Source organism: Lutjanus erythropterus, chromosome 14 (genome assembly GCF_056507025.1).
Source record: "Lutjanus erythropterus isolate fLutEry1 chromosome 14, fLutEry1.hap2, whole genome shotgun sequence".
Classification (NCBI taxonomy): Eukaryota; Metazoa; Chordata; class Actinopteri; order Lutjaniformes; family Lutjanidae; genus Lutjanus; species Lutjanus erythropterus.
The window spans coordinates 12,239,299-12,265,649 of NC_139330.1; the positions used below are offsets into that span (position 1 = coordinate 12,239,299).

Below are 26,351 nucleotides of genomic sequence, written 5' to 3' on the forward strand. Positions count from 1 at the left end.
AAAATACATCAGTATCTCAAAAATTCCTTAGTATTTCAAAATAGAAAACATTCAAAAATAATAATCATAATAATGACTTAATGTCTCAAAATAATGACTTTTTTATTTCTAAAAAAAAAAAATGATTAAATAGGTCTCTCAAAGTTCTAAAAAAACAAATTGGTCTCAAAATAATGAGATGCTTTCTTTAAAAAAAAAACAATGACTTGGTGTCTCATATAATAAGAAGCTTTCTAAAAATCAATGACTTAGTATCTCAAAATAGCAAGTTAGTATCTGAAAATAATTCGTTAGTAGGCCAAGTCGTGAGATACTAATTATTTTCTGAAAGTTTCTTATTAGCTTGAGCTACTGTCTCAGTATTTCGAGAAAGTTTCACATTATAATTACATACAGGATCTTTTTTTCCCCCACAACATTGGCGGAAAAGGGCATCTATTTTATGGTAGTAGAGTATTTATATAACAACAATAATACCAGCAATTTGCGTCATTACTCGTTTAAACAGTTTCCATGCTGTCAGTCCCTAAAGACAGAATACTGGAAAGTCGCTCTGTATGTAGTTATAGGCTACAAGAACTATTAAGTATCACTCAATGGAAAACCGCACTCTCTCTTTCTCTCCAGCCGGTTTTGGCAGTTGATATTTTGATGTGTCCGATGGTCCGTGAAGGCAGCATCACACCCTAATTTTTCCCAACATCCGGGACCTTCAGATCTGAGCAGTGTGTGTGGAACTGGGTAAGGAGGGCAGTGGAGAGCGGTGGAAAGGCGGACTGATGACAGCTGTCAGTGTGGACAAAAACACTACCAATATCTGAAGAGAAGCCGAATGGCTCTCCCCTGAAGCTGCTGGAGAAAAGGGACAACACCTCGGCATCGTCGCGGGTTATTTATTTAAAGGTGTCGTGAAGGTAACGTTATATTTTTGCGGGTGGGAAATATGACGGGAGGATCAATGCCAGTTTGCCCTGACTGCTTCTCTCAGGAGAGTCGAGGTTAGCCCCACTGGCTATCCAAGCTAACTACTAAACTGATCAGCTAACATTGGTCGTCCGTGTTGGGGGTCATTGCCGTGGAAAGGACGTGCCTGAACCGTTCTCGTCTTTTGTACGTTAAACCGCTAGCTTCAGCGGAGTAAGGACCTGATAGGGTAACTTTTAATGAGAATTTCGGGAGGGTGAAATGCTAGTTAGCACTCCTAGTTAGCTTACCAGCGAGCTGGCCAAGCTTAGTCAACGTTAACGTTAGTATAACTAGCTAGCTAACGCTAACAGGGTAGTAATTGTAGCTTTAACCCAGCTACAATAGTTACTATTCCTTTTCACTGTTGGACACGGTTTAGGGACAGAAATGCTACCTTTGTTAGTAAATGGAAAACATTTCTAGTTAGCTGAAGTTGTTTGATTGACGTTATCTGATTGGAAATTGTCCACGCAGTTGATCAAGGATTGTTTGAATGCATTGGATTGTTGTTAGCCAGCGTTTCTGAGGTGGTCAGACCGGTCATTTTGAATTTTGGATCATCAAACGTCTTAAGAGAGAGCTCATGCTTCGCTTGGGTCCTCTGACTCAGCCGGGTCCTAAACTAGGCGTTTTCCCCCCCTGGCTCTACCAGCCAGCCAGAGTACTCTTTTGTCTGTGTGGTGGTCTGTTAACTTGATATCGTCTGGATTTCCAGTGAACACATGTCATCATGTTGATACTGAGGAATGAATGTATCAGCTTTCAATGCAAGCTTTACCGGTGAACAAAAATTTGTCAGTTTTAAATGTGCAATTCAATATCATTATTCCCTCTATAGACCTGCTGACTTACCTGTTGTTTATGGGGTTCTTATTTTAGCTGGATGTAATGTGTAAATGCTGTGGGGCTGCACAGTTAATTGAAATATTGATAAAATTGCAATCTGACAAAGTGCTATCGCCTTATGACAGAAGCTGCAATTTTATTATAAAGGAAAAATGAGTGACAAAACAGCAATTTATCACAATTAAATGTTTCATTTCAGTTGATAGTGGTGGTTATTCGTCATTTTTCATGACACATTTTAATAAAGACCAGGAGAAAAAGGTTGATTTTTAACCACCTTACTCCACCTAATTTAACCAAGACACACAGGTAATAGCCAAATTTTAATAATAAATAAGGATAAATGAGCGATCTCATTTTGCTATACATTAAATTCTGACATAAGCTTTTTTATTAATTTTTCTCAGCATCTGCACTCATTTTTTCACCCCCTGCTGTTTCTGTTGTTGTGTCACATGTCGATGGTGCAGCTGAACTACACACATGATAAATGACTGGCTGTTTGCTTGTCACTTGTAGCACACTCCATTATTAAGGTATATGATGGGCATATTTGTTATGTTCTTTCATGGCAGAATTTAAAGCATTTAAGTAAAACTATTGAACATTTCATGGAACAGTTTTCTCATTGCTGTTGATGAAGTGTCAATTGACGATACTGGTCAAAGTAAGCTGCAGAGATGCTTTAGCCTACAAATTTTGTTCTCCAGACTTAAGAAAACAAGTTTGTTTGCTACATCATTGTGATTTTTTTTCAGTGAAAACATGGAGCAACATGTTACATTAAAGCTAGTTCACATCAACCACAACTGTTTAAAGCCACTGTAGATGCCACACATGAGTAACTGTCTGTTTTTGCAGAAATGGAAGTAAGAGATGGGGAGTTTATGGGTTGTTAGTGAAAGCAGAGAGCATAAAACCTTCCACAATGAAATGTAGTGGAAACTGGAGACAGCCTTAATGCATATGTGAGGTTATTCTAACACTTTGTTTGCTTTGTTCACAGACCTGTTGAAATGAGTTTCCTTTGTCTCTTTTCCTCTAGGCATTTGCATTCAGTTCTGTGTATTCTCTGGCCTTACACATCACTGTGGGAGCTACAGTTGCATTGGCAACATGGGGACACAAGGCTCTGGTAGAAAGCGGGCCCCTCTGAAAGATCGGTTCTCAGCAGAGGATGAGGCTTTGAGTAGTATCGCTCGAGAGGTAAGTTCATTCTCCATCACACGTCTTTCCATTTTGGAGCAACCTGGGATGGATTAAAGCTGTATTCTTGCTACATTGCTCCATTCATGCATTGCTTAATCAATGCTAATATGATTTTATCCAGCTCAAATATTCTTGTTTATCCTTATCCAGATAATGGGCTCTTCAAGCATAGGTAGAAAATCGATTTGTCAGTTGTGGATGTTGTTAATTTGCACATCACATTTTAAAATAAAGGGAAGATGAGTAGACAGTTTAAGCCATTATCAGCACTCATATGATTGGCTGACACTGCACTATGGCTGCAGGAGAGACCTTTTAAACTAAAACCAATGTGAAATTTTATATTGCCAAAGCCTGAAAATGTGTATGTGTAGGCTATTTTCAGTTGCATTTATTGTCCATGTTATATCATAATCTTTCCCTAAACCGGGGTTAAATGCTTTGGTAATTTCATCAAGTGTTATCCATTTTAATTGTGTGATGCATTTCTAGAACCTGAAGCTTTTTCACTCACATAAATCGACTGGGATATCCTATCATTTAGGAAATTGATTTAACACAGAACTAAAATAAATAGATATGGAAAAAATCTAAATGTGTTTAATTTGATCATGAGGCATGATTGTGCAGTGTTTTTATATTAAGCCTTCTTTGCCAGTAACTGTAAAAATCATTGTTTTTGAGCATGTCCAGGTTTTTTGTAAATATTGTGGAAATTATTCATCTATAGTCCTTTCCTTATCATACCTTACCTTTAAAACAACAGTGGATTTTGATAATTTCTTACATTTATTTATGTATTTGTTTTAAAAATACTTACATTCATTATAACAGTGATATTGAGTCAGTCAGGCAGGGAGGATAAATATATTAAAGTCATTTTACAGATGGCATGAATGTAAGTAGTTCTGATGATAATCAGGTTAGCTTTGAATAACTCTGTAATTTAATAAGATTTGGCTTAAGGACTTGTTGCTTGGATAACAGCTCTGGATAGACTTTTTTTGGGATAGATTAAAATTTTAATGCAGAGTGCAACCTGGCTTTAGCCTTGCTTACAAAATTTACCATTCAGCACTCAGGTGTCAACCTGAGACAGAAACATTCATCTGTTACGTAATAAATTATGTTAATGTGAAACATGGTGGTCGAAGTTGTGTCAGCAAATTGTCTTTTGAAGCACGTATTTACAAATTAACCAGCAGAACCTGAATATCCGCATGTATTTCAGCTCAAGTGAGCGGAGACAGCTGTTTTGGACCACAGGGAGATTGACTTGACTTGTAGTGTTTTCGTTTGGGGGGAAAAACACAGGCAGAGGAGAGAAGCTGCCTTGCCTGTAACGACATGCCCTGGGATTATTCCATTTTGTTCCACAGCAGGGCTGTCATTCCTTTACCTCTTTTCAGAATGAGGTGGCTAACAGCATGAAATACAAAGATCATTTTTCACAGTTTAAAGGTCTTTTATGTTTGGTTGGTTAGATTAGCCACATTTTCTGCAAATTTTTCTGTGAAGACCTCTGGTTAAGTCAAATGATTTCTTGCTTTCTCAGGTAGAAATGTAACACTGAATGAATCCTCTTTTTGCCTTGGCCCCTTTTAAGAATGCTTCATCTGTGCTGTTTGAAAGCTGTTCAGTGCTGTTCTTCATTCTTGGGCACTAAGCACAAGGCTCCATTTGCTCTCTTTATAGTCATGCAGGCCGATCATAGAAACATGAGTCATCTGACCCTCCCAGTCAGGTCCTAAATCTGAATCTCTTTGTGCAGCAAAGCAGAGATTAGATCAACTGTGCAGGCAGTTCAGGGGGTCAGTGTCTAACTTGTTGCACATCATCGCCCTCCCAAACAAATGTTCAAAACACTGCAGCTTCTGCCTCGTGTTGTCTGTGCCTGATTAAGAAAAGTTACAGCCTGCCTGCCTGGCTGTGCTTGGCACGGATCACTGCTGAGAATGACTGTGAATATGAGCCTGCACCGTCACCAGCCCAGTTCTGAGGCCTCTTACATTACTGGGCAGTCAGTCCTTTTGAATACCAGCAGCTTACTTACAAATCTGACAGTGGCCAAGTGTTAGAATTAGATGATCATCTCATACCCGTTGTCCCTCAGATTAGGATCTAAGGGAGTTAATGGTACTCGAACAAGGCAATCATTGACTTTCTTTAGTATACAGAAGGGGTGTGTGTTTTGTGTGGACGCTATAGTTCATAGTCCATGTGATTTCATTTGTGATATCAATAAGTAATTATTGCAATGGAAAGTGTCACACTTTCTCTTTCCATATATGGTTAGGAGACTGTTTGGGCTGCAGACAACAAAGTACATATTACAGTGTGTGTTTGTGTGAACAATTAATGGATAAAGTCTGTCAATTTGATAACGCAAGCTTTTTAACACTTAATGTATTTTATGGTGCAGGTAAAAGATGTCTAAAATGTGTTTTTGTCATATTAGAGGCAAGTAAACAACATTTTCAAGGACCAAAGGTCTGGTGTAATTTTAATGTTGCCAAAGGTTAGTCATTTACATAACATACACACATGTTCAGTGCACCTAGACTGACTGTACAGGCCTATTTTTAAAGTGATGATCTTGTGTATCTAAACAAATCTACCTATTTTTATGAGCTTTGTCATACTTATTTTTTTTACATACTTGGTATGCTGTCTTGTAGGGATGTAAGGATACATTGATCTGATCAATATATTGATTCAGTGTTCAGGTCTCTTAATTGAATCAATTTGAAATTGTATCGTGGCAGACTGATATCAGCGAATATTATATTGTTGTCCAAGGAATCAATATATCGATGTTGTATCCTGATGAAACTTGTGATTTACACCCCTACTGTCTCAGCTTTTTGATGATGATGATATTGGTGAGAATTCTTGAGTTGGTTTGGCATTAAACTGTTTATTTATTGTTAATACTGCCAGAGAATTGTGCTTGATAAAATTATGCGTGTACTTTCATTTATTATTGAGAATGTTAAAGTATTTCTTATCGGCACTTTCCAGTTCATTTATCCATTTTAACTCACTTCTTACAAATTTCATCAATTTTTCATTTGCAGAGTATTGAGATCATGAGTGGCGAGGTATTTATCACAGTAACAAAACACATACTATTGATCGGTTGTGCAGTTAGTCACAATATGTCAAAGCCAGGATGTTTTTAAGTTGCTTTTTTCCTGATCAACAGTCATAAACCCCAAAATAAAAAAATGGTATTATTTACAGTGATCTAAATCAAGAAAAGTACTAAATGCCTACATTTTTTTATAATTACTCTCACTGGGTTATTAGATGGGGCTGTGTATTGGCAAGAATCTGGCAATATGATACAGGGGTTATGATTCAGTATATTGTAGGCAAGGTGATTATATTACTAGTTTTCATCTAATTTTAGGAAAAGTCTCATGGTATAATGAACACACTACCACATGCATAAAAGTTTAAAAGAGTTAATAAGAGTTTAAAAGGTTTAAAAGGTTTTAAAAGGACAAATAACATTGCTGCAGGGGTTTAAATCCAACAGAAAATGAACCACTGTCACAAGTTTTTGCATGAATCATGATACAGTGTTTTTGAGAATCACTATAGTATGACAAAACATAATATCAAGATAATCAAGTGTATCAATATTTTCTTACACCCCTAATATTTAGCTAGTATTTTTCATAGTCTCAGTGTCTCCACAATTCAGTGTCAGAGTGCTCCAGGTGATCTCATGGTGAATTGCAGGACTCTTATTGCAGACCGTGTTGGAGGTGTGTTTGATGGTGAACTTCTGCTGCTCAGGTTACCCTCCCAGCCCCATGATATGGCTGTCAGAGTGCTGGGGCCGGATGGGCCAGGCTATAGATAGGACAGAGACAGAGAGCTCAGCTGTGCTGCTGTGCGGACCAGGTCATACTGTCAGACAGCTCAACAGGTGCAGAGCACAGGGGCCAGCCATCTCTCATGTGCTCTGTCTCAACATACATTAGAAACTTTATTTCCTTTTCCACCTTGTACCCATGTTTTATTGTATGACCATCAGTTAGACTCAGAAGACCACAGAGGGGCCACAGGAAATGGCCTTTTTTAGGTTTTTGTATTCCATAGCTTCTAGCTTCGTAGCTAGTTTCTTCTGTATTAAAATCTGACAATCAAAGTCTGAGTATTTATGTGTTAGCATCAAACTGCTATTTTCCCAAGCCCTCCCAAAAACTTTTTCCCGCGTGACCTGACGTAGGTCTCTGCATGAGTCATGACGTTGCTACATATAAATGCCCTCAGTTAAAGGAGGGGAGGGGAGGCGAGGGGCGGACATCAGCATTGTAACCTATGTCACTGCTGTCACTGCTGTCACTGCATGACTGAGAAGGAGTTTCCATTTTAAAAACTAGGAAAAGTGTGCAGATGTAGTCGTCCTTTAACCATAAGGTTTTGGTTTGGTCTTCATGCAGTTTTGGCAAAGTATTTACCCAAAGATATTCACTTTACTGTCACAGAAATGTAAAAAAAACCCAGAACATATTCACATTTAAGAAGCTGGAATTTTGACTTTTGTTTGTTGGTGGGGCGTGTGCACCATGTGTTGAGGCTGTCGGTCCTCTGCAGCGGCTGCTGGTTCGCTGCATGTCATCCCCTCTCTTTCTCCCGCTTTCCTGTCATGTCTTCAGCTGTCCTATCTAAGTGGAGCCAAGGAGCCCAAAAAATAACCTTTAAAAAAAAAAAAAGAAAGAAAAGAAATAGATAATGGAAAATACCTGTTAGTTGTAGCACATCTATTTACATAGTAAATTTGTTCACACAAACAGAATCACAAATCATTTGATGATTTTCCTTTATCGGTACACATTCAAGATTTGTCTGTTAGCTACTAAAATGCACATTTTATGTCATGGTCATAACTGTTTCTTCTTCTTCTTTTCTATTACCCCAATTTTGCTCAGACTGTATCATTCTGCATTATATTTTTCAATAATTGCCTGTCTTGGGAAGTTAAGATATCTTAATAGGAGTGTCAAGATTCTCCAAATCCACGATTCAGTTTGACTTTGTCTGATTATGTCCTGATAGCTGTCATTTACATTTTCAAGTTCTTTAAAATGGCTTTATGCTGCCAAGTGTGACATAACGGCTGGTAAGATAAAGTGTCATCTTTAGTGTTGTTTTCTTCTGACAGGTGCCAGACGTTGCAAGTAGGCGGGGGTGGAGAGAGGAAAAAAAAGGATAATCTGTCTGACTTTGATTCTAAAAAATTATTGAAAGCTTACTTCGTTTTTTGATTTAATATCAAAACTGTGACATGCATATATCTTATCACTGTAAAACAAAGTGGTCTTCATAGTCCTATTTGACTAAAACAAACATTTGTCCAACTGAATACAGGTCACTTCCTCCTACTCTTGAGCTCTTACCTAAATGTCAGCCACAAGTGTCTTTTTTGTTTTCTAAAATATGTATAACAAGGTTTAACAGTTTGCTTTTACACAAAACTACATGCAGAGGTAAAGAACCTGGATTTGTGTGGTTGTTCCTGATCTTGCTATAAAACAATGTTTGTTCACTCCAGGCTATTATTGAAACAGGAATAGTCTCTATACCCACAGGCCGACTATTCTGGCAGTGCAGATAAGAAATTGCTGGAATGCTGACAGTGTTTGTCTGCAGTGAGATACTGTACACACCACGCACTGTATTTATGGACTGTCTTTTAGTCAGAGATAAAGACTGAGGCTGTGTGAACACATGTGCCATTCTTTGTTGGAGGGATGTTTAGTTTCAGAGCATGTAGGGAATGTAATTGGACGTAATGGAAGGACAGTCTGCATAGTCACCTGTGTGACTCCTCAGGACTGTGTATTGACTTGCCTAAATTAGCTTCTTCTGCTGAAGTACTCTGTAAAATTAGCTCCTGTTCATATTCTGACTCAGTTGGGGGTAAATTGTGTGATGACTCTCCTCATTTTCCCCCCAGAGGAGAGTTTATTGGACTCAGTTTGGCTTTAACATATTAGACTGGTTTGTGCTTCATAAGGTTGAACTAGTTAGATGTTGTGAAATCGCCTCCATGTTTACAGCCTGAGCAGAACCACACTAACGTGACTCACTTTGTTTTCTGTTGATGCTGTACTCCTCTGTCAGTTTGTTTGTGCACTATTGGCATGTCCCCCATGAGGTCTCTAAATTATTCCTCCTGAAACTGATGGTTAGCACATGTTGTTGTTGGTGATGAGGCATCCCAAGCACTCACTCTTGGGACACACTAACTCTGAGCTGTGACTGGTCAGCTACAGTGCACTGTCCATGTTATAGCCTGATAGATAATGTGATTTGTCAGGCTGACATCGATTAAAAGATCATTACAATATAGTAATGGCTTAAGGGCTTTGATAACCCCTCCAGGTTGATTTTTATTATTCGTGTATTTATTGTTTTTTAAATATTGAGACAGGAGAAGAGATGAATGTGATCAAGTCAATATTTCTGTAGAACAAATCCCAAAGTTTTGTTTACAATAAATTCCACATAGAGACCTCTGCGTCGCATAAATAGAATTTAATGGCAGTGTAATGAATGTTTTGTTTTTTTTAATTATGTTTCATCTTATTCATCTAATATACATGTTTTATGCTGTCACTAATATTAGGTTAGAGACCTAATTTACCTGTTGAGCCACAGAGGAAAGAAAATGACAGCTTGAGTTAACTCAGAACTAGATACAGTCAGACTGTATTCAGACCAAGTCAGGCATTGCAGTGATTAGCACAGGGTTGTGCGGCTGTCTAGAGGGTTAGGGGTGGGTTGTTTGTCGTTAGAACACGACCACTGTGAAACAGTCTGCATGGATAGTGCCCAATTTCACAGATATTACAGATTCAGGTAGTCCGACCAGCTGTGAGATGTCACTGTTGGGTGGTTTATCAGAGATGCTAGCAAAGCATCAGAACACATAAAAGAAGCACAGCAGAAACATCAGATAGGTCAGACCACTGTGTTTAACTATATATCTGTAAACATTACAGTTACAACTGAAAATAACAGCAGAAACAGACAAGTTTGCTGCAAATCAAATCAGTTGCCATTTTTCTAGGTGGAAGTGACTGTTGTCGTTAGCATGACATCATGCTGATTTGGTTTGTATTTCCTCAAATTTATGTTTGGCATTTCTGCACTGTTGTTATTATTGGTTGGAATATACATGATATCTCTACAACTGTGCTCATGCTGTTTTTAAAAATACTGGAATTACCCTTTAAGCATCTGTGAAGAAATTAAATCAACCCATTTGTACATTTTCCACTGTCTTTTCTCTTACAGGAAACAGATGACTTGAGTACCCAAATATATTCTTGTGGTGTTTGATCGAAGCCATTCCCTTCCTTGTGCTTTCTCCTTGCACTCGATGGGCGTGTCCTCAGAAAAAAGCACCTTCTACAAGTTTCCATTAATGGCTAACAAGTGTGTTCATGTTGTGTCTCACAGGCGGAGGCGAGGTTGGCGGCAAAGAGGGCGGCTCGGGCCGAGGCCAGGGATATTCGAATGAGGGAACTTGAACGGCAGCAAAAAGAGGTATAAAACACAAAAAGAGCCTGACTGGAAAGATGCACTGTGACCATAATTCAGCCCATCAGAGAGCTAATGTAATGGCCCATAATTGCTGCTCTCTACACAGATCAACTGTAGACTCAACATGGAAATTGGCCTTGTTTTCTCCCATTTATTTATTTTTTTAAATTTGTTGTTTTTACATGGACGTTGGCCTGTTGCTACAGTAACTCTGTTTGCAAGCTGCTCATCTGCATCCACAGTCACTGGTGCAGAGGAGCTGTTTGGCTTTATGCCTTGGAAGATTCTTTTAGACTAATCTAACAGTTCATACACAAAAATATACCCACAGAAAGAAAACCGAAAGTGCTGCATGTCCACAGATGAAACCAAAAGTTCTATTCCTGAAGTAAATGTCACCCAGTTTTTTACGTTTCAGCAGTTTTTCCTGAAGTATGATTGTATGTTTTTCCTGGCACTTCCTCTCCCTCTGTCCAGCTTTCTTACCACTCATCCAGCGGTAGCAACAGAAAATGGGGTCAGATCCACCAGTGGATGGTAGGCGAGTGTGTGAGAGTGCCTCTCACTCCACTAACAGCCTGTTGTGTGGGATTGAGCCCCAGTCAGCCCTGACCATTTAGCTACACTTGACTCACAGACTACACTGTACCTCATTGTGGAAAAATGCTTCAGCGGTGTATTTGCTTTGGAGACACCGTAATCTGTGACTGTGTGTGTATTTGTAGAGCAGGCATTGGCCTTTGACTTTATTTAGGGTGGGTGAGTCTGCATGCAAGAAGGTGGTTTGGACATTGAGCTGGACTCCTCAAACCTCCTTCAGAAGTGATGGATGCATTTGGATGGAATTAATCTGTGTGTGTGCTGGTGTATTGACACAGCAAAGAGAAGCAGAGATTTTTTATGTGTGCCGTTATGTTGCTTTTTTAAAAGAAAAGATGAGACAAAAATGTGAAATATATTAGCTGCTCTTGTATATCATTAATCTTGCTGCTGCAGAGCTTAAAGTGGATAACATTTGCAAATGTTTATGACATCCATTTGGTTATAAACATAATGACAAAAGTTGTTTTGCATGGTTTGGGCTTTTGCATAGCAACTGTTGAGTATTTCAGTGACCTTGGTCACCCCTGTGATTGAGCCTCTCTACTTTCGCTCTGTAATCTTTACCAACTTTCCTTCCTTACTCCAGGCTGACACAGAAAAAGCCAGATCCTCTAGTAGTAGTAGATCCAGCAGCCGTCATCGCCGGGTCTGTATCTCCCCCACACACTTCCTCTTTGTCTGCCTGTATTTCCTTTCTTCTTTCTCTTTTAATCCTGCAGTTAATCTCTCATCACCCATGTTCCTCTCTGTCTGCTTTTCTGCTGTGACTCTATGTTTCCACATCAACAGGGGCTGGATGATGATGTCATGTCAGTCCGCAGCTACAGGGTGCGTACATAATACATCCCTGCCAGTTTTATTATGACCGCGTTGTCACAGGGGCACACTGATGTGTGAAAGTGTTCTTGCCAGGAAAGCACTTGTTTAATTAATACATTTGGGTGACAAAACTTTCATTCGGTTGTGCTCATTTGGTTCATAAAATATGTTTCTAAAAGAAGATTTCTCATGATGTTTGCTTTTGTCTGTTTATTTGTTGTTGTTTTTTTGTTTTTTTTTTGCTTGTGTTTTTTTAGTCATCAGCCTCGTCAGCAATACGTGATTTGGGAAGTCGATCCAGTTCTCGTAGAAAAGATGCCTTGGTGCGTTGTGTGTGTGCATGTGTGTGTTAGAGCATAATGTATTTGGTGGAGTTTGGCAAATGACTGAATATCTGGATTCTCAGCATGAGAGTTGAGGTAAACTTTATTGTGCTCAGCAGAACTAACTTCTGTGTCTTTCGGGCTGAACGGTTATATTTACATGCACGCTCCACGCAATGGTCATGTCTTGCACACTGTGAGACAGACAGTAACATCGCAGACATATGTTACGATACTGGTCACAACATACATGTGCTAGTAAGTTGTCAGCATTAAGAGTACTGATAGATTCTAAGAACCCGATAAAGAGAAAAGACAGTCTACAAAGTCTACAAGGAGGTGGAGCAGGTACCATGCTTCCATTCATAGACTGACAATTACAATTTAACCTCCACGTCAGGCCGAAGAGACTACTTGTTGATTGAGTTTTCATCTGCTGCCTCATGAGATCACATAAGATCATGTTTCAGGATCATGTGATATTGTGTTTCTTCTAGTACATAATAATAAATGCATTAATAATATAATAAGGCCTGGCAGTAACCTGAAGGTCCTTTGGGGAAATGTAAATGTTAGCTGTGGAAAAATAACTAGTTTGCTTGATCTGTTGGGTGTATTGGATTTCTTAACCTGTTGAACAACTAAGATACTGAGCTTGTGTTGGTGAGACACATGAAATGTGTGCTGTTGGTGCAAACCTAACAGCAGCCTAACATCCTTTCACGTGTTTGATCTCCTCATGATCATAACTCTCGAGACCCCTTCTTTCTTTAGTCTGATGGCCTCTCCACTCGCTCCACCCTCAAGAGCTCCCGCTCCACCGTATGTACTTGTATGATCACCATTTGTTTATCACAGTCTCTATGCTTTTCGCCTTTTGTCTCATTTTAGCTTCTTGTTTTTTATTGTTACACTTTTTCCCGGGCTGAACAGAGTTCTGTGTACAATGACCTGCATGGCCATAAAAAGGCTTCATCCAGTTCGTCGAAGAAGGACCTGCTGGTCAGTGTACTCCCTTAGTGTTGGTGTCTCTGCTGCAGCCTCAAGCATGGAGGCAGTGTAGACTAATCAGAGTGGCTTGCGGTGGTGATTTATTGTTGATCGACTTTACCCCTGTTAAGATCAAGTATTCATTATCTTGTGAGGCATCATATCAACTTGTTCTCGTTCCTAACTTGCCCGATATCCAAGAGTTTGTCACTGCCTCCAGGCTGCTCACACAGACGTACATGATACCCATTTGCAGCTGTATGAGACGCATCAGGCTTTTGAACAGGGTTTACGTTGGCCAGCATATGCTGTTTTTTTGCCTATATCAAGTGTAAATGTTCAGCAGATGGAAATATAAACTGAAATATGCCAATTAGATTCTATAAACGGCAGCGCCCTATCTAGTTTTATACATTGCATCTATGGTTCAAAGGGAATTTCTGGAAGTGTCTCATACAGCTGCTGAAAGGTACTTTGTGTGCATGTATGAGACTTTAAGGGGCGGTGACAAAACATAGCTATCTGACAAGTTTGGATGAGAATGGGTTGGTCACATAGATGTTGGACTAGCCATGTTGAATGTGTCTGAAATAGATATCAGTCTGACACTTGAGGATAAAATGTGTTATGTTGTTGTTTATTTGAGGTCAAATTATGTTACTACCCTTCCAGACTGGGCTGTACCATGATCAAAGGAACTACACCACCCTAACGAAGACCAAACCACCGCCTACTCCCTCCACTTCCACCTATCAGCCTCGGGTCTGTCCTCCTCACAGTGCTGTCCAACCTTCAACCTCTTTATACACAGGCTGATGTGGTTAAAGGACACTCAGTGAAACCAGAGCCAGTTTGAAGCAGTATATATTCCTATCTGCATGGCCTGGTTTATTTGACATTTATATGCCTAACAAATGTGTTATATAACTGCAATAAGGGATATTGTTTGTGTCATAAAAACATAAAAGCAAAGAGAGGTTCATTGTTTTGTAGCTAGTGTAGCTGATGGTCCCTGGTATGTCACAGAACTCCAAAGCTCCAATTTAATTCTTGTGATCATTTGAATTTATGTAAATTTACTTGCTGACTGGAAAAGCTGGTGCTCTGCCAGCATTACAGTAAAACAGTCGACAGGGACAGTGTCACCTGACCTCACTTCTTCCCCTCTCTACACTTTTTGGCCTTAAATGTTACATGATCAGCAAAACATTCATCCTGTTTCCACTTGCTGCAGCTCTGTAGTCTTCCTCCACCTCATTTTCCAACTCCAGCTTTCCTCTGTCCTCTAAACTGACATTTCCCCCCCCCTCTCTGACAGGCAACCACTTCCTCGTCCTCCACCACTGGCACAGGGCTGTCTCGCAGCTACAGCGTGGTCAGTTTCTGTCCACTGAGTGGCCAGCATCTCTGTCTGCATGCCTTTAGTTACCTCCAGAAGTAGACCTTCCCCCTCTCTTGTGGTCACATACATCTGATAGGATGCCCAGGGTGGCTTATATTTAGCTCCCGGCCACTCTGGAGCACTTGGCCGTGGTTAGACATTTGTGCTTCAGTTAGATAAGGCAGGAGTTTGTGTTAAGCTGCAGCTTTTGTTGACGAACACTGAAACAAATGGCCTGCTTGATGTTGGAAATACAGAGTGTTGTTGTGTATTGCATGACCCAGAGAAAGTCATTCTACTCAGCCTGCTTAGCTAAAAGATTAATGCTCCCTGTTTGTGTTTTGCTGAGTCCGGCGTTGTCTCCCACGTGTGTCCTCAGGCCTCTATTTATGATGACACCGGTCTTTACGGCTCGGGGTACAGTTCAAGAGCTGTAAGTCTTCTGAATGCTTGTCGAACAGCGTTTCAGCAATGTCACTGCCACAGCAGCTTACTGTTGCTGTCTTCATGTTGATTCCCTGTCCTGTCCTCCTCCCCAAATCCACAGCCCTCTGAATACAGCTGGTACTCCTCTGGAGCCAGCTCCACCCGCAGCAGCCCTGTGGTGAGCACCTTAAAACCACTGCCTGCACCCTGCATGGTGTCAGCTAACATCACACACAGGCCCTGTTCAGACCTGATATTAACATGCGTCATCGGTCATCCGTTCACTAGTAGACATCTCTGAGTATGTATATTCACACCTGGCATAACAATGCATCTCCACATTCATGGATCAAATCTTGTGATCAAATCTCACTTCCAAGCTCCATATGTAACACTTGGGCTGTTATGTCAGTTGAATGTCCATTACCATCCATTAGGCTGTTAAGAAGTTTAGTGCCAAACTTAACTCCTCTATCAGCACACAATCAGCCTCCTATCTACCTGTGCTGTCAGCAGCCTGACAGGAAAGAGGCTCTGTGGTGCATGGGGATTTTATAAATGAACTATGAAGATGACGATGCATACTTTTACTCTTTTCCGACTGTGTGGAAATCTGTTTTGTTCACATCACAGATGACAAGGAAAGGCATTAATGATGGAGTCAGAGAAAGTAAAAGCTTGCATCCGGGCCTTTCTCTTGTCTGTTTCTCTCAGCAACATGGTGTGTTTTTACGAGGAAAGAAACAACTTAATGTATTGCATTTAATGCCAAATTTACAAGACAATAATGATAAAGAATTTGCCATCGTTTAACTTCTCTGCTCTGTATGCAGATAAACGCGTTGGCAAAATGTGCTGTTGTTTGTAACTGCTGCTCGCTGTTATTTTCCACAAAGAAAGACATAAAATTAATGCAGTAGTTCCCAAACTGGGGGACGGGCTTCTCTTGGGGGGCACAGAGCTACTGCAGAGGTGCATGGATGACCAAGAGAGAACTATAGAGTGAAACATGGTTAACTGCTATTATGATCAAATTCAACTTGAATCCTGTTTTCCTGTTTTATCAGTTGCTTCCCCAATTATTGTTAATAATTGATAATAATTGTAAAGTAGGGCAGCACAAACTTTTTTTGGTCCTCGAAGGTAGGGAATGGCAGAAAGGTTTGGAAACCACTGAATTAATGTATATCACTTGCTGAATTCATGAGAAAGCCCAAATAAATAAGACATTGTCACTGACAACATTTCAAAAAGTTTAGAAAGTTTATCAGCTCTCAAAATAGTGGGTTTTTTTAATGGAGTCTGGAATTTCTAATGTCTTCACAAACACTGTAGTCAAAAGAGCCCATGTGTAACTTGTATGACAGTGAAACAATTGATGTATTTACAGGACGTCACATCAGTAGGCGGTCTTTCTGTGTAGCCCAGGCCACATTTGCATATACACTGCTGTAAGAATGTGGTCACAGCCACCTCTGAATGTGGTCTGAGCGACTGAATCTCAAACGCATCCCAAGTGTGTTTAGACTTGCTCTTGGAGCTGTCCACTTGTGATCGAATTTCTCAGGACACGTGTTAATACCAGGTCTGAACAGGACCACAGATACCCAAAACTAACAAGTTTCCCCTCGCCCCCTCTCAGCACCAGGTCTTCCTCCTCCTAGGGACAGTTGATCTATCAAGCTGGTTACAGCTTGCATAAGGGAATAGCATCATTGATTGACATTGAAGTGTGTGAATTAAGACTTTATTTCTGCAGTGCAGGCTAAGATGTTGTTGCAAGGTTGTTTTATCTGACTAAGCTCCAGTTGGTTCATTTGATGAAGTTATCTCAACTGCATGAATTGGCATTTCTTACATGGTTAGTCTTTGGGGTAATCCAATAATCTCTTTAATACAGAGACGCTACTGGATGTTTACAGATAGCTGTTTGAGCAAGAAGTGTGTGTGTGTGTGTGTGTGTGTGTGTGAGAGAGAGAGAGAGAGAGAGAGAAAAGCCTTGGGCATGCAGCCATCCTACATTACTTTGGCTCCTCACCATGTACGTGTGTGTGTGTATTTTTTTTATGTCTGTGTGTGTGTGTGTGTTCCTTTCAGTCTTCCTCAGATGATGACACTGTCAGCAGTGTGTCCCAGGAACGCGCTGGCAGAGGCCGCAGGGACAGTGTGGTGAGCTGTAGGAACTGAGCTCTGCAAAATCTAGACTGATGCTGCTCTGTCACCATAGTCACAATTGTTGATGAAACTGTTTTTTTGCTGGTATCTTTTATTTTATTGTACAGTGTAAGAGTGACAGCTTAAAGGGTATAATTTGGATGATTTTAAGTAGGGTGGTATGAGGTATTTATTCGTTGTTAGTGTATTACCTACAGTATATGGCAATCAATACAACCTGAGTTTACTGTTGTGAACAGGATCAGAAGCAAAATGTATTTCAGCCACCTAAAAAAAAAAATCAATATCTGTACACAATATTTATTGGAATATTTTCACTGTTTACCTTGCTGTCAGACATCCTTTTACAGCAGGAAAACTATAGGAAAACTGCAGTTATATAAGCCAAATATCATTCTCTACAAAGCAAACTCTTTTGGCCAAATCGGTAACTTTACCTTGCAGAACACAGGAGTTGTTCATCTATTTCAGTTGGCTAGTTAGTTTGTGTCATCGTGGGATTTCTGTGTTTTTAAGTGTTAGTGCGCATTCACAGATGTCACACAATAACAAACTAACCGATCAAGGCAGTGGTAGACCAGCAACTCCTGTGTTCTGTGAGGTAAAAGTTGAGGTTTTTGATTATGAAGTCTTGTTACTTTGGAGAATGTGATATTTGGCTTATGTATCAGCAGTTTCCTGCTGGATAGGGCTGTCTGATGGCAAGGTAAAGTGGTGAAAATATTCTAAATACAGTGAACACCTACACTGATGCTGATTTCTTTTAGCTGCACATTGCTTAACTTCCTACACCAGAACTCCTATTGCTTCTCCAAACTGAGGACATGATAATTGCCATCTACTGGAGGCAATACACTGACTATCGATAAGTACCTCTTACAACCTAACTTCAAATAATCCAAACTATCCCTTTAATATCTAACATGAGTATTGAATTGTTTGATCTTGCAGAGTGGTCTGTATATGTCATAACTTTCCCTCTGTTCTTTCCCTCTTTTGATGATTTTTCTCTTTGGCCCTCTGTTATTCTTTATTTCTCTGCCTCTATTTCTGTCCTCTTCTTCCTGTGTGTGGTGTAAACAGTCGTCTGACTTCTCGGACATTAGTGAGTCGGCTGCTGATTATTTCAGCCGCTCCAACCGAAGAGGCAGCATTGTGTCTGACCTCGATGATTTGAGCATTCCAGATCTGGACGCTGTAAGTGGCAATGCACAGTTCACAACAGTGTGATGGGAAGTGCAGTGCAACACCGATGATGGATGGCTTCTTTTATAACTGGAGCATGATTTAAAAATAACATTTGGTTTTCAAAACTCATCCCACATTCCACGTGTGTTTTTTATGCCAACCAGATAAATCAGAGTGGACTAAGGTTACCTTAAGTGGATGTAGCTGCAGTGGTGCAGCAGCATGGACTTAGAAAAAGTGTATTTTTTAATGGAGTGGTGTGATTCACTCAGTGTTTCATTTGCTGGTTTGGCTGTCAAGTTTTTAATGATCTGTGAACATGCAGCACTTACCCCAGACTCTTACTAACTCCTGGATTAACTCCCTTTTTCACAGTTGAGGACATGGCTCCAAGCATGACCACACGGGACGAGGTTCTCAAAATAGTCTCTGTCTCATTTTAAAATATTTCTTCTTTTTCTTTCAGCTGGATGAAAAATGTGACAAGCAGTATTCAGATTATAGCCGGGTGAGTGCACCAATATTTTGTATTTTACTTTATTAATTAAAAATCTACATGTAACTGGATTTTTGAGGGTCATACTGATATTACGGAGTTAAAAAAATCACTATCTATACAGTATCTAGAATATAATATATAGAATATATATGTGGTTATAAGTTCAGCATAAGTTATCATGGTGGTCTAGCCCAGTATAAAGAGAGCTACCTTGAAATTTGAAACTCTAACTTCAGACCCACCATACCTCGCTAACCCATTAAACTTGCTTGGTAGTACACCGCTCTGGTACATTTGTTTTAAAACTCAGCAGCTACACATAGAAACCACTGAAGCAGATTTCCTCAAGAATGTAACTACACACAGGGCCATGTGGACCACAATAACAGATAGACAAATTTGTATTTATTTTGTGGTTTAAAAAAAGCCTTTTATTGTGCTCACTGCGTCCGTCTCTCTGTTACATAGTGAATAATGGAAATATGAATGCACAATGATGAGTTGGTGTGTTGAGTCTCTAACTGAGCTATAAATTGATATCAGTGGCATGTTAGGCAGCTGCAGTGTAACCACAACACACAAGCAGAGAATCGTTATCTGGCTTTTTTACACGCTGCTTGTGGAGGGTGTAAGCTAGTTTGTCAAGTTTATAGAACACACTGCAGCACATGACAGTGACAATACCTCCCTCAAGGGAGGCTTTGAATTGGGCAGGATCTCTTAAAAGCCCTGCGGTGTCACATGATGGTGTTGAATAACATGTCGGTGTTGTGTTGCTGTGCTCTTTCTGTGTTTTCCTGACTGGTGTTGTTCTGTGTGTTCTCAGCCGTCTTCCCGCTGTGCCACCCCCGGCCTCTCAGCAGCCACGTTGGCATCACTGGGTGGCACCTCGTCACGACGGGGCAGCACAGACACGGGTAGCGTCTATGACCCCGACACCAGTCTGAGTGAACTTAGGGTAAGGTCCACAATACATGTGTGAGTGAATAAAGTGATGAAAAATGCTGGCATATGAATCAAACTTACTTGATTTAGCTCTAGATGTTCATCATCACATTATCATAGAGCTTAAATGCTAATCTGAGCAGTTTATCTCCACATCTGTTCACTCTGCATTTGAATGTCCCACAGCATCTCCTCTGTTGTGCCCTCCCTGCTGTTCTAAGTGTCCTGCTTTAACCGTTTTTCTTTATGTGTGCACGGGAGGACTGGATGTGACATGTGTCCTGGGTGGGCTGGTCACGTGTATGCCAGCTGGACTGTCTTTGAGATGGCAGCACGGGCGCTTTGTTATCTCTCCTTGATACCCCCCACCCTCTCTGATGCCCCAGTCTGATCACCCCAACCATTCCTTCCATCTGCTCTACAGGATATCTATGAACTAAAGGACCAGATTCAGGATGTAGAAGGGCGGTACATGCAAGGGCTTAAAGAGCTGAAGGTAGAGGGGCTTGAGCTCACAGCATGCCTTCTCTTCTTCTCTGGGAGCAGTATGGCGTCACTAACCCCCCACCTACCCTTACCTCCCCAGTAGGGCTGCATGATTAATCTTTTTTTGTTTTAAAAAAAAAGTAATGTCTGTGTTCTCATTTCATAACAATTCACTCGCTCACAGCGATGAGTTTCCCCAGAGCTCATACTGGCAGGAGGCTGCAATAAAATCTTCCAAACAAAGTAATTTTTTTTTAATGTAATCCGCTTAAACCCAAAGGTAGACAAATCCAAACCAGTCGAGCCAAAGCCAGTCCCTTTCATTCCCTAAAACAACCGTGTTTTATGGCTCAACTCATGTCACTGCAGCAGCCCAGAAAAATCTCTGTGTTCAGCTCTCAGTATTTTTGTAGCTTCTAACTGAATCTCTGTGGTTTGAAGTTTAATTTCTCTTCTCCGTCGCTGTTTGTACTTCAAGGTATCTACTTTATTTTGCCATTTTTGTTTGTTTTCAGTGGAGTAGGAGTTGTGTTAAGTCTCCGAAAACCCAACATTTCATGTTTGTGCTGCTTCATAAAGCTTTTAAATAATAAAACAACAGGAATTTTATTGTGAAGATTTATAGGAAGTAAAGCGTCCACTGTTTTACAGCCGCTTAACTCAAGACAGGCGTCAGTGTATGGATTATTTATTCTAACGCTGTAACTTTACGTTGTATTTCTTTGTCTTCAGAGTTAAGTTAATCACATTGATATTCTGAACTATTTTTTTCTTACAAGAGACTTTTAGGTTTAAGTCCAGCATTTTGATTTGTCTTACATTTATGTCATCTGTTTAAAGTCCTGTCTAGACAGCAAGCATGTATATGATGGTGGTTTTTTTGATAAAATGAGAATCGTGTGAGAGAATAGTGAACTCAGTTCTTAGGGAAACAAATCGTAATTCGCATCACAGCAAGAATCGTGCAGCTCTACTCCCCACTCATACCCCTCTGTCCCCCCCTCCTGTAGCTCCTAACACCACAGCCGTGTCTCTGCGTGCCCCCCAGTCTGAATTGCATAATGATCCTCCTGTTTTTTTGCATGATCTTCCCTCCACTTCCTGTTTTGATCCAACTCACTGGTTGTGGCCTGAAATGAAGACACTCCCACAATTCAGCTTGGTTCAGAGTTGTAAGAAGAAGAGTTAAAATGCTCCACCTGCTGACAGATAACGGTCACACATTCAATTTTGAGGCTCTTCTTCCACCGCCACAGTGTTGGATGGCCTTCTGGCTGGCTGGCTGACTGACTGACCTCTGCAGTCACCTTCAGCAGCTCCTGTTCTCTCTGAAAGGACACTGTATGTTTTATTCATAAGAGTAGTTTACTAACAAACCTGACTCCTGCCTTGTTCTTGGTAGAGTTTGAAACAGCTGATGCACTTTAGCTAGATTACTTTTCATCATCTTGTTTCCTGGTTTTACTTCTAGTTCTCTCTTTCAGATCCTCTTTCCACACCATCGCCTTGTTTCACTCCTGAAAGTGATTCAACGCATTTCTCCTATTGTTGTGTGATCAGTGTCACCACTCGCTCATCACATATTGGTCCCAAATTACTGGTTTAAAATGGAAAAATACCAGACTTTACTTAAACTTACATTTAGAAATAAGAAACAATGTATGTATCATGTTTGGCCAAGGTGTGTTAAATGTGTGAGAGCCCGCCTGGTGCATGTGGGTGAGCTGTGCTTTAAATTAATTTATTCGTTTTATTAACACACTCACACCTCTATCAGGAGTCACTTGCAGAGGTGGAGGAGAAGTATAAGAAAGCCATGGTATCGAACGCACAGCTGGACAACGACAAAGCCAACCTCATCTATCAAGTGGACACACTAAAGGACGTCATAGAGGAGATGGAGGAACAAATGTCTGAGATGAAGAGGGAGCTGGAAGACAAGTCAAAGGTGAAATATCTGTCACGCAAATAAAAGTTCTCTGCCTGGTTGTATAAACCACCTTAGGTTTGTCCTTTAAGGAAAACATTTCCCAAGCTGAGGGGTTCATTCAGGATTTTGTCGTCTCCTTGCATAAGTGTTTAGACTAAGGCTTACTAAGGCTAAGGGTAGCTTCTTCAAAATGGACAGTAAAAAGAAAGGAAAGCCACACTGGGGATTAGATGTGAATGTTGTTCTAATACTTGAATATGAAAACGCCAGCACATATTGAAGCAGAATAAGTGCAGGAATTTTTGCTGTGAAACAAACTGTAGTTATGAAGAAAATATTATACATGAGACAAATGTTAACATTTGGCTAGCTAGCTACAATGTTGTGAGTGCTAACGTCAAATCTATACTCTCTAACATCATTCATAGTGTCCAGTGGGTTTTCCCTGTCCTGAAAAAATGTCATGAATTCAGCCAGTGTCTCCTCCACAAAGTATTTCACTTTCAAGAGACTTGTATGGGTCCCTTAAAATTGTCAGAGGAAATTACTTATTAAGGACCTGCTAGCATTGCATAAGGGGAATACCTAGGTAGCTAAGGGCAAACAGTAATCAGAGTTTCTCATTTATTTAAATTTTCAGTTATTTATTTTGCATGACTCAAGACCATGATTACATTGTATGAAGCACAAATAGCAAAATGACAGCACACAACATGACTGAAATACAACAAGTGTTAGGCTCATCTGGCTGTAATAACAAAATTCATTTAAACATAGATGGATGGTTTAAATAATACTTTGGCATATACTTTGCTCTATAACTCATGATGCCTACATTCTTATATTCAAACAAAATATGATACTCGTCTCCCAGATGATTGTCACTACACAGGTTGCAAATCCTCTGGTTTCTGTACAGCCCTTTATATCTTCCAATGACCTCAGGAATTATGGTATGGTTCTGCACTTTTGCATGAACTGGTCTTTCATCCTCTGGTCAACAGTTAGTTCCAGCCCATTGATGTTGCTTTTTTTTTGTGAAACAGACCATAGTCTTCCAGTATCGGCTGAACTGGCAAGACCCATAGCGATGAATATGCACCTATACATCCTTAGGAAATCCATGATGATTTTAGGCAACTTGATTCTTCCAAAGATATCTTAAGATGATTATTTAGGGGAAACTTAAGCCTAAGTGGTTTCATGCAACCCGACACAGGACCTTATTATCATGTCAAATCATTTGTCATAAATCAATTTCATGTAGTTACAAAATATTAATAAGGAAGGGATGTGGCTGAAACGTTCTGTCTGTGTTTCCAGGAATTAGAAAGACAAAAGCACACGTGTACAGTCCTGCAGCATAAACAAGAAGAACTGAAAGAGGGACTCCGCCAGAGAGATGAGCTTATAGAGGTGAGGCTGCCCTTGCTTTCAGAAAAACAAACTACTTCTGCCAGCGTGACCACATCAGACTGCTATTCTGTCAGCACCGTGGAAGGTGTTAGTGCCCCTGTGCAGGGCTGCAGCGGCGGCTCTGTTCTGCAGGAACTTGATAAGGATTGATTGGCACTGGCCTGCCTCTAGGTCCTCTCCCACTCGGTTTCTCTGTTTCTTTGTCCTATCTGACTTTGAACACTCTCATTCATTCCTTTCTCAGCATTTCCTCCTCAAATGAGTCTCTTCTCACCCTGTTTCACCTGTTTATATCTCTCATTTTTGTATCTGTATGTATTTATGTGCATTTTCACCTCTTTTGTCATGTTTCATTCAGTTTTCCTATTCTGTTCTTGTTCCGCACTGTCATCTTCTTGGTGCTGCTCCAGGAGAGCCAGCGAATGCAGACTAAGTTAGATGCCCTCACCAGAGAGGTGTTTGACCTGCAGGAAACGATAAACTGGAAGGACAAAAAGATCGGGGTAGGAGGTCCCGCTGCTCTGACAGCAGATGAGAGGCAACAGATGGTTAGACGTAGTGTCCATCCACCTGTTTCGCCTCTCGTGCCGTCTCTGCATGAGGGAGACCCTTAGGCATTAGCACATACCTGGACCCATCCGCATTCACAGTTTGGATTTTTGCATGTCAAAATAACAGGGTTTTTTTTCGGTTTGGATCCCGTAACCTCAGCTAACAATGCAAGTGCACTGGCACTGTGTTACAGCCTGCAGTTGACGGCCTGTGAAGTAAAGATATCTTTGTTTAGATTGTCATGTAAAGCTTACAGAAAAATCCATATCTTTTAGCATGACATGCATGTGAATGAGTTGAATCTTTAGGTCATGAAGTTGGAGTCTTAAAAGGATAGTTTGGATTATTTGATGTGGAGTTTTATGACATACTTTTCAATAGTCAGTGTATTATACCTACAGTTGATGCTCGTTGAGACGCCCCAAGTTTGGTGAAGTTTGGAGAGAGGAGTTTCAACACAGAAGCTAAACACTGTACTGCAACAAAAGGTAATTTAGCCACTTAAAAAATCAATATCAATTTAAGTGTTCTCTATATTTAGAATATTTTCACTGCTTTACTTTGCCATCAGACAGCCGATGGGAATCCACCGTTATGTAATCCCTGTATCACTTTCTCCAAACCAGAGATGCCCAAATTATTTCCAGTGAAGGTCCAAAAATTAAGTGCTTTAAGTTAAACAGCTGTATTGTCCTTTGTAATCAAGAGTAGAAATTTGACTTCAGCTTAGCAAATATCTAAAGTTCAGCATCCCCGTGACAACACTGAATAACAAATCAATACTGGATTTTATGTTTAGATTGAGTGACATTTAAGTTACACATCATCACAAAATGTCTCTGTATTACAGACCTTTTATTACATGCCTTGTACAGTCATTTCAGTAAGGATATATTTATTTATTTAAAATGAATGTGAGCCAAAACAAAGAGATCATCAGTGAAATGTGACCTGCAGACCCCCAGCTCTGCTCCAAACCAGCCAAACTCCCATCAGTGAAATCGGAAATGTTATCTCAGAGAACACAGGCATTGTTTTACCGCTGCCTCAGTCTGTCAGTTTGCTTGTGTTACTGTTTAACTTTGGTGAAGTCACACAATAACACAAGCAAACTAAGAGGCAGCAGGAGTCGAGCAGCTGATGTTCTGCAGTTTGAAAGGACTGATTTCACCCATTTAGTTTGTTATTTTTTGGAGAGATTGATATTTTGCTTTTATAATGGTGACTTCCCATTAGAAAAGACCACCTGATGGCAAAGTAAAGCAGTGAAAATATTCTAAATATAGCGTACACTTAAACTGATATTGATTTTTTTTTAAGCTGCTAAAATACCTTTTGTTTCTGACCCCATCCACAGCAGCTCTTTACTTAGCTTCCGTGCTGAAAACGCCACATCAGATAATCCAAACTACCCCTTTAATCATGAAAGTATCATACTTGTATGTAGTTTTCACAAAGTGCAAAGTCAAAAAGATCTTCCTCCTTACGTTGTCAGTCCCTGTGCTCCACCACACCTTTTAACTTCTCCCTGTAACATCTTCTGTGAGCATGTAGCCTCGTCTTTCGTCTGTGTGTTGTTTGTTTCTTTGTGCTCGTCGTTGACTTGACGTGTGCACAGTGCTTGTAAGTGTGTGAAAGATGTCCTGCTGTATGTAGCATGTGATGTTGCATGTCTATCCAGTCTTTCCAACTTCTCCTCTGCCTCTTCTCTCTTGTCTCTTCTCATCTGTGTGGCCAGGCCCTAGAGAGGCAGAAAGAGTACTTTGATTGCATTAGGAATGAGAGAGATGAGCTCAGAGATGAGCTCGCTGACATCAAGGGGAAGGCCAAAGCTGGAGAGGTAGGTCCACCTAAAGTCCCAGAAAGAAAACAAAGCCACAAAACTGTTTTTCCATGTGGTTGGCACTGAGCCAGTTACTCCTATCAAACCGGATACAGTGTTGTACTTTTCACTGCTGCCTCTTTGTTTTTCTCTCCATTTTATTTTCTTGTCAACTTTTTCACCTCTTGCTGGTTTTGCAGAACTCATTTGGC

General features: G+C 40.3%; 1 protein-coding gene across 6 annotated transcripts in view; it reads left to right on the forward strand.

The window, feature by feature from the left end:
• The first annotated feature begins 715 nt into the window (after positions 1–715).
• Positions 716–26,351, forward strand: part of lrrfip2 (leucine rich repeat (in FLII) interacting protein 2) — a 28,630-nt gene continuing 2,994 nt past the window's right edge. Inside the window, exons 1-22 of one of the 6 annotated variants that reach the window (XM_084736269.1) lie at positions 716–914; positions 2,858–3,018; positions 10,501–10,587; positions 11,062–11,121; positions 11,774–11,833; positions 11,977–12,015; positions 12,264–12,329; positions 13,104–13,151; positions 13,263–13,331; positions 13,992–14,081; positions 14,638–14,694; positions 15,080–15,133; positions 15,248–15,304; positions 17,224–17,295; positions 18,385–18,498; positions 18,956–18,997; positions 19,815–19,946; positions 20,358–20,429; positions 22,197–22,367; positions 23,673–23,765; positions 24,176–24,268; positions 26,056–26,157. In XM_084736269.1, the coding sequence (XP_084592395.1) occupies positions 2,929–3,018; positions 10,501–10,587; positions 11,062–11,121; positions 11,774–11,833; positions 11,977–12,015; positions 12,264–12,329; positions 13,104–13,151; positions 13,263–13,331; positions 13,992–14,081; positions 14,638–14,694; positions 15,080–15,133; positions 15,248–15,304; positions 17,224–17,295; positions 18,385–18,498; positions 18,956–18,997; positions 19,815–19,946; positions 20,358–20,429; positions 22,197–22,367; positions 23,673–23,765; positions 24,176–24,268; positions 26,056–26,157 (1,668 nt within the window). In that variant the 5' untranslated portion in view covers positions 716–914; positions 2,858–2,928. The remainder of the gene's footprint in view (positions 915–2,857; positions 3,019–10,500; positions 10,588–11,061; positions 11,122–11,773; positions 11,834–11,976; positions 12,016–12,263; positions 12,330–13,103; positions 13,152–13,262; positions 13,332–13,991; positions 14,082–14,637; positions 14,695–15,079; positions 15,134–15,247; positions 15,305–17,223; positions 17,296–18,384; positions 18,499–18,955; positions 18,998–19,814; positions 19,947–20,357; positions 20,430–22,196; positions 22,368–23,672; positions 23,766–24,175; positions 24,269–26,055; positions 26,158–26,351) is intronic. The other 5 variants (XM_084736264.1, XM_084736266.1, XM_084736265.1 and 2 more) reach the window with 5 other exon arrangements.